The following is a 7,685-nucleotide window of genomic DNA, read 5'->3' on the forward strand; positions in this document are numbered from 1 at the left end:
ATCCGCAGGTACTGTCAAATATTTTTTAAAAACGTAAAAAAATATTAAATTTTTTTTAAAAAAAAATATTAATTTTAAAAAAAAAATTAATTTTAAAAAAAAAAAATTTATTTTAAAAAAAATATATTAATTTTAAAAAAAAAATCAAAAAAAATTAAATTCCACGTGGCAGTGCTGACTGTGCCACATTGCTTATGTGTTGTACAGTCAGCACTACCAAAAATGCCACGTAGGCAAGATTCTAAGAATCTTGGCCAAAAAAACTGATCAGGGTCAATATTAATGGAATCTTTATTTTGCAAGGTTTGTCCAATAAGTTTTTTTTTTAGAGGGGGGTAAACCGAATCTCGCTTATATGGCAGGGGGGTAAAGTAGTATTAACCCTTAAATAAATCACATAAAAATCACAAATAAATAAATTAAAATAATTTAATAAAAATTAAGATGTTACATAATTCAGACTCTAACCTAAAACATCTCATCCCTACAAATCTCATGACTGAGAACTGTGTATCTCCCAAACTTTTTAAAAATGTCCTCGGACCCCTACCTAAAACATCTCACCATTAATGGCTTCAACTGATGGTTTGAGTTTCAATAACTTTAACGCGGCAAAATCACCTTAATTTGTCTCTCTCTCTCACCTATTAATTTTTCTTTTTCTCTCTTAATTTAATTTTTATAAAATACCTTTAAAACTAACTAAAGTTACCTAATCCACCAAGAAATCTATTTTGAGCTCCACTTTTTTTTTTGCTTTATACCACCGGTTTAGTCCAGTTCGGGGGCGAGTTCTGGCATCAAGTGGTTCCATCCCCCTCCCGATCGCAGTTGCGGGGGATCGAACTGTGGTTCTCCCTACCAAGTCCAGCGCCAATCACCACTGGACCAACTAACGATTGGTATTTTGAGCTGCCCTTTAGTACAGACTTTAATAAGGTAAAAGTATCATTTAATATTCATCTTATTTTATGTTCTTTTACTCCATTTCTATTATTCATAAGGAATCGATTTTACGCATAATAATGCATAATAATTGGGACTTAAAATCAACTCTATTTGGGTAATCGGGACCTCTGACAAAAGGTAAAATTCCAATGATATGGGTGCATTATTTTCAAAGCTGTGCAACCTGTTCTTATCCAACAAAGCCATACAAACGCTCATAAACATTCTCCACCACTCACCACATTCCGACACAAACATGGAACTAGAACCTATACTTCACCGAACAGTAACCGCAAATGGCATAAACATACACATAGCCGAAAAGGGTCAAGGTCCACTAATCCTCTTCATCCATGGCTTCCCGGACCTATGGTATTCATGGCGCCACCAGATCACTTTTCTATCTTCCCGCGGTTACCGCTGTGTGGCCTTAGATCTCCGCGGATACGGCGACACCGATATACCTACCTCACCAACATCCTACACTAGTCTTCATGTCGTCGGGGACATCATCGGACTTATTGATGCCATTGCGGCTGATCAAGAGAAAGTGTTTGTTGTTGCTCATGATTGGGGTGCTGTTACGGCTTGGTATCTTTCCCTTTATCGCCCTGAACGAATCAAAGCTCTTGTTAACTTGAGTGTTGCTTTTACTCCAAGAAACCCCAAAAGAAAGCCACTAGATACCCTTAGAGCTGTCTATGGTAATGACTACTATGTCAACAGATTTCAGGTATGTTATATATACTAGCGTTTAGACAGGCACGAGTGTGTGCTAGTTTGGACGCTAGTACAATTTTTGGATCGGTGTAGTTTGTTTGGTAAAAGAGTTATATTGTTATGATATATGTGAATTGCAATATTATAGGAGCCTGGTGATATAGAACAAGAGTTTGCTGAGATTGGCACCGAAAGAGTCTTGAAGGAATTTTTCACCTACCGTAATCCTGGTCCACTTTATTTACCTAAGGGTAAAGGTTTTGGACATCCAAATGATTCTCCTATAGTGTTGCCTCCATGGTTATCTGAAGAAGAATGCAAATTCTATGCTTCCAAATTTGACAAAACTGGCTTCACAGGAGCGTTGAATTACTATAGAAATATAGATCTGTATGTTTCTTTTTGTTGGTGCTTCATAAATTTTTAAAGCTGAAGTTAACAATTATCTTATTGTTTTTCTTGTGTTTGTAGAAACTGGGAGCTTACTGCTCCATGGACTGGTGCTAAAGTGAAAGTTCCAGTTAAGTTTATTGTGGGTGATCTTGACCTTACCTATAATGCGCCTGGCGCAAAAGATTACATTCACAAAGGTGGGCTGAAGAGAGATGTGCCACTTCTTGATGATGTGGTTGTAATTGAAGGGGCAGGGCATTTCATCCATCAAGAAAGGGCTGATGAGATTAACAAACATATCTATGATTTCTTCAAAAAATTCTAATTTGCTTTATTGGTGCTTATTGAATGTGTGTATTTGTTCCTTCTCTGATTGCATCTTGTGTGTTTATGAACTCCTCAAGCTTAGGTCTTATTAAGTGTGAATTGAATAATGTCAATGTACATGTCTTTGAACTTTTTCATGCTCAAGATTTATTAAGAGTACATGCCTCAAGATTTATTAATGAGAATAATGCATTGTCAATGTACATGCCTCTGAACTCTTTTATAGTACCAACTTAAATACATCGTTGGTCCCTCTATTTAGTTTTAAATTAATTTTTAGCCTCCTCGTTCTGAAAACCAGATTTTTTTTTTGTCTCTCTTTTTTACAACTTGAGAGATTTATATGATCCACTCCACTTTTATGACCCTTCTCTAATTATGCAATACTCACATAATTCTCATTTCCAGATAAAAATGGCTATTTAAGTAATAATACTATGATGGCTATATATCTTCATTCCAAAATTCCATCATCATAAATTAGGTGATGTCTTATTGAGCGCATCACAATATTTATATTTTGCACAATAACAAATATTAGTTGTCCCCAATTTCATGATGCTTAAAATAGAACTTCCACTGAGATTAAGAGTACCACCTATTTTAGTTCTAGGAGATAAAAACAACCTGTTACCAATTCCAAATGATGGAGTTTTAATGATTTATTCCTCTCTTTTGTTTCTCCTTGGCAAGAGATACCAAAATCTTTAGTTTCCGGATATTTTTCGCTTTTCAACATTAAACTCCACGTCCACAAGGCCTGTAATACCTGCAGTAATTTTTTGACCTTCTTTCACAGGGCCAACACCTGGGGGAGTACCTGCACATCATCATAATCAAAGTTACTAACTAGACATGGTGTAGTACATGCATTATATTTAATCTATGAAGGAAACTAATTAATTGCAAAACTGGTCCTCATCCCCGGCTCAAAGTAAGTCAAACTAAGTCCAGCTAAAGCTCAGCTAACTAAACTGAGAAATCAAAACTTTTCTAAGTTCAACTTAGCTAAGTCACAAGCTATTTTCAGCTTAATGAATCAATAACAAGCCACATATTAGTTGAATATTTTAGGCTCTATTTTTTAAGCTACAACTTGTAGCTTAAGAGTAAAATTTGTAAGTTCGTAGTAAAATCATTTTATAAACAATTAGCAAAACAATAAGTCAAACATTTGAAAATTAAAGCCCCATCCCCAGGCATGATTTTGAAGCAAATAAAGAAGTCCAAGATCACCTCAAATAGAGGTGGCAAGTGGTAATCTCTTCATTGTTTTTAATTGAAATTAAAAATAAATAAATAAAACAGTTCCAAGAGCACAAGCCATAAGTCTTGTCAAGGCTCATAGCTCATGAACTACCAATAAGTGTCTACCAACAGAGGCGAGAATTCCAAGATCTTTTATTGAGGGTACTAATCCAATCATTTGAACCAACACTTGAAGACTCAAATGATAGTTTAAATACCAAACAATATGCCAAGACAATTGAAGATATTCATTATTTAAAATATATCACAAATATAAATAAGCTGATGAAGTATCAATGTAGTACCAGTTAGAATGACATCTCCTTCAAACAATGTCATCAAAGAGCTTATGTGGCTAATTAGAAATGGAAGTTTGAATATCATGTCCTTAGTTGAGCCCTTTTGCCTAATTTCCTCATCTACCTACAACAAAGCAAACCCATCTTTCTGCAATTAGTTTAGGTATCAGATGAATTATTGAAACAATGTATAATCAATAGTAACAGAACTGAATATTAAAGGAGAAGTACAAAAAAACTCAAACCTTGATCCACAATTCTAGGTCATCAGGGTTTGGTACAGAAGTCTTGGGCAACTGCATATATAATTAAAAAAATTAAATAAACTCGAAGAAAATAACTTGTAAAATAATTAGACATGCAAAATAATTTTGTTCTCCTCAATAATACTCCCTCCGGCCTTATTTATAAGCAAAGATTCTCTTTTTAGGTTCATTGAATAATGAATGTATTTTGTCCTTTATGTAAACTAGATACATTCATTATTCAATGAACCTAAAAAAAAATATTTTTGCTTATGAATGAGGCCGGAGTAGTATCTATGAGGGACAATGACTCGTGGTTTGAAGAAAATTTGGTTTTGATTGGAAGAAGAATGGGCATAATTGAATTAAAAATCTTCAATACTATATGCATAGGAACATAGGACAATTTATTCTATTCTTCTTTTATTTTTTTGCAAAGAAAATAATAGGAACTCGAGTTTTATGGGGCGTCCAAGTCCTCAAGTGCATGATACTTATCGGATACACATCACAAATTTTGGAGCAAATCTATATTGTCATTACATGTAGTTCTTCAATCCTTACAAGTATCCAAGATAGTTTCATTTATAAAATAGTTTAAGCATATAATAACTATCATAGCAAGCACTTTCTTACAATGGGACTAATTGGTGTGAAAGTGTCCTGGCCTTTTGCCACAGTCCATGGAAGACCTGCAGACTAACAACAAAAGGGAAAAAGAAACCACACCAAGTATTAGATCATGAAAATATCAGGTCTAAATCACCTTCAAAATTATTAAGCAGAAAAACATGATACGTTGCCAAAGCAAAAGAGAACAATGACAGAAAGAAACCATTTCATCCTTTTTGCATCCTAGTAGTTCAAGTTCAATTGTTACACAGTTCTTTTCCCTTAAGCAGATGTCAGACAGATTCTTTATAATAAATCAACAATTGCCTGATTCTTCCATAATCGCTCTTGTAAATGCAAGGTAATTTTGCTTACAATATATAAGCAATTAGTTCAACCCTTTTCTAAACCCTACAATTACTTGAGCTTTATAGCGGCAGCTTGAATATATTATTTGAGAAAACATTTTACATTGCTGTACTTTTCATAATAACGTCTTCCGGTGTTTAGCTTAGCTGTAGGAGGATTTCTAGTCTATTGTCACCTATGTATTCGAATAGCGATAGAGTAGCAAAACTTAAACAAATCACTAATGTTCTACCATACTCAATTGAGTATAAAATGTTGTCAAATAGTGTCTGTAGCAACGCTATAGCACTCTTGCATAGTAGAATTTGAAAAAATCGCTATTGAGAACACTGATTGTCACAAGTCTATATTAAAACTATGTAGCACAGACACCTCTGAAAAAATGTGTGTCTGTGTCAGTGTTCGAAACCAACACCAACACTTTGATTACATTTAATTTATGAAAATTATTACCAATATCAATGTGTCACGGTCGTGTCGTGTTTCTGGTGTCTGCTTAGTAGATAAATACAACAAAGAAGTGCTTAATTCAACAATTCCCTCCATCATATCCAATATAATACATCCATAAATTGTAAAGTTCATAGACAAAGATACCTTAGCAGCAGATTGAAGGTCCCTGGCAGTCATATCAAGTGCAACTGCATAACCTAATATACATAACAATCAAGATAATACATTCAATCATCAGAAATTGAAACACATAAGAGAACAAGGCCAATTTCAGTAGAAAGAAATAAATACCGGCAACGTAATCCATGGCAGACGATTCAGCAACATCACGAGCTTTCTTCCCGATGACGACAGCGAGTTCGACCTCGTGATGAAGAGAACTCTCGTTATACGGAATCTGGATTGTTCCGCCATTTTTCAAGTAAGACGACGTCGGTTTCAGAAACAACACCGGTGACTGAAAATTACTCAGATCAGTTCCAGAAATTTGATAACTGAATGGATTGTTTTTTCACTTCCATTTCGTGAAAAGAGAAACGAAAATGAAAAGAGTCTGATAGTGTGTGTTACCTTGGGAACGGCGTTGCCTAGTTCTTTAGCGTGTGCGGCGTAGTTTCTACCGACGGCGATGATCTTGGTGCCCAATTCAAAGAGCTTCTGAACGGATGCCGTCGACATTTCTCTGATTCTCTTCCGTAACGAAAGTTTCAGTATCTCAAGTTGTCAACTCAACCACCTGTTAAATTAAAATCAAAATTAAGTAAGTTTATTTTTTTGGTATAAAATTAAGCAATGTTTTAAAAACCGGACCGGTCATCAAACCGGTAAGGATACTGGGTCACTGGTTCATTGGTCGAACCATTGGGTCACTGGTCGAACCGCATGACTAAACCGGATTAAACCGGATAACTCGGTTAAATAGACCAGTTACTATAGCAAAACTATATAAGTATAAAACCGGTCGAACCGGATAACTCGGTCTCTAAAAAATATTAATAGCACTTAAATTTTACTTAAAACATATCATTACTCATTACAATAATAAATTTTTTTAACAGAAACTAAATAATTTATTTGAGGTAATTTGGTTAAGTTCAAAAATCAAATATAATAAAAGGGCCATAATTATAGAATATATTTTAAATTAAGCACTTCAACTTATTTCAAATTAAGCACTTCAACTTATTTATGTTATTTTACACTAATTTAAGCACTTCAACTTAATTTATGCTAATCAACGTAATTTAGAAAATCATAGTTACTAAAGTAGTTATGCTAATCAACATAAAACTTATTTCAAATTAAGCACTTCAACTCTTAAGCAACAATACAATATATTTCACATTACAGAATATAAAATATATACTACAAATGCACATAAATATGCATAATAAGACTGTTATTTTAATATTATACTATGCACAATTACAATACAATACAATATATATTTAAAAATTTAGAAAAGTATACTTACAAAAATCTCAAATATCTCACTTGTACTTTCTCTCTCTCTCTGGAATTTCACCAAACAAATTATTAAAACGAAAACCCCTATAAATTTTTTAAAATAGTATAATAAAGTTTGAAAAACAAAACATATCATAAGAGTTTCAATTCCAATTTGAACAAAGATAATGGACTAACCCTAACAACAGTATCAGAAAAAAAAAGAAAAAGGAAAAGTATAGAAATAATGAAAACCTGTAGAAGTTTGGAGGTGCGATGGTGGTGCCGTATGAAACGAAGAAGAAAGGATGGTGGTGCCGTATGGAACGAAGAAAAAAGCTTTGCCGTTTTCCAACTTTTCCCTTTTCACTAAATAGCTTTTTTGATTCTGAAGAAACGGTGGTTGTACTGGTAGGTTTATATATTTTTTTTACAGTAATAAAAACTCAAAAACGACATCGTTTTAGTTTATAAATACACTTCAACCGCCGGTTTAAGAAAACCGCCGGTTTTTCCGGTTCTGGCGGTTCACACCGGTTTACACCGGTTCCGAGCGGTTCAACGACATAGGCGATCCAACAATTGAACCAGACCGGTTACCTGGCCGGTTCCCGGTTCAACCGGT

General features: G+C 34.2%; 2 protein-coding genes across 3 annotated transcripts; one reads left to right on the forward strand and one right to left on the reverse strand.

Moving 5' to 3' along the window:
• The first annotated feature begins 1,027 nt into the window (after window positions 1–1,027).
• LOC131631345 (uncharacterized) lies at window positions 1,028–2,587 on the forward strand. The gene is made up of 3 exons (XM_058902138.1): window positions 1,028–1,681; window positions 1,817–2,058; window positions 2,140–2,587. Exons 1-3 carry the CDS (start codon window positions 1,103–1,105, stop codon window positions 2,384–2,386), a joined length of 1,068 nt encoding a protein of 355 aa, XP_058758121.1. The 5' UTR covers window positions 1,028–1,102; the 3' UTR covers window positions 2,387–2,587.
• A 254-nt stretch (window positions 2,588–2,841) lies between these two features.
• LOC131631353 (probable acylpyruvase FAHD1, mitochondrial) lies at window positions 2,842–7,469 on the reverse strand. 2 transcript variants are annotated; one of them, XM_058902151.1, is made up of 9 exons: window positions 7,316–7,435; window positions 7,089–7,127; window positions 6,185–6,350; window positions 5,906–6,071; window positions 5,759–5,811; window positions 4,817–4,879; window positions 4,181–4,231; window positions 3,942–4,059; window positions 2,842–3,208 (listed from the first exon to the last, which is right to left on the reverse strand). In XM_058902151.1, exons 3-9 carry the CDS (start codon window positions 6,290–6,292, stop codon window positions 3,096–3,098), a joined length of 672 nt encoding a protein of 223 aa, XP_058758134.1. In that variant the 5' UTR covers window positions 6,293–6,350; window positions 7,089–7,127; window positions 7,316–7,435; the 3' UTR covers window positions 2,842–3,095. The 2 variants fall into 2 exon arrangements, with proteins under 2 accessions (XP_058758134.1, XP_058758129.1); XM_058902146.1 differs by lacking the exon at window positions 7,089–7,127 and having other exon boundaries at window positions 7,316–7,469.
• Window positions 7,470–7,685: the final 216 nt, after the last annotated feature.

Source organism: Vicia villosa, linkage group LG1, assembly GCF_029867415.1.
Source record: "Vicia villosa cultivar HV-30 ecotype Madison, WI linkage group LG1, Vvil1.0, whole genome shotgun sequence".
Classification (NCBI taxonomy): Eukaryota; Viridiplantae; Streptophyta; class Magnoliopsida; order Fabales; family Fabaceae; genus Vicia; species Vicia villosa.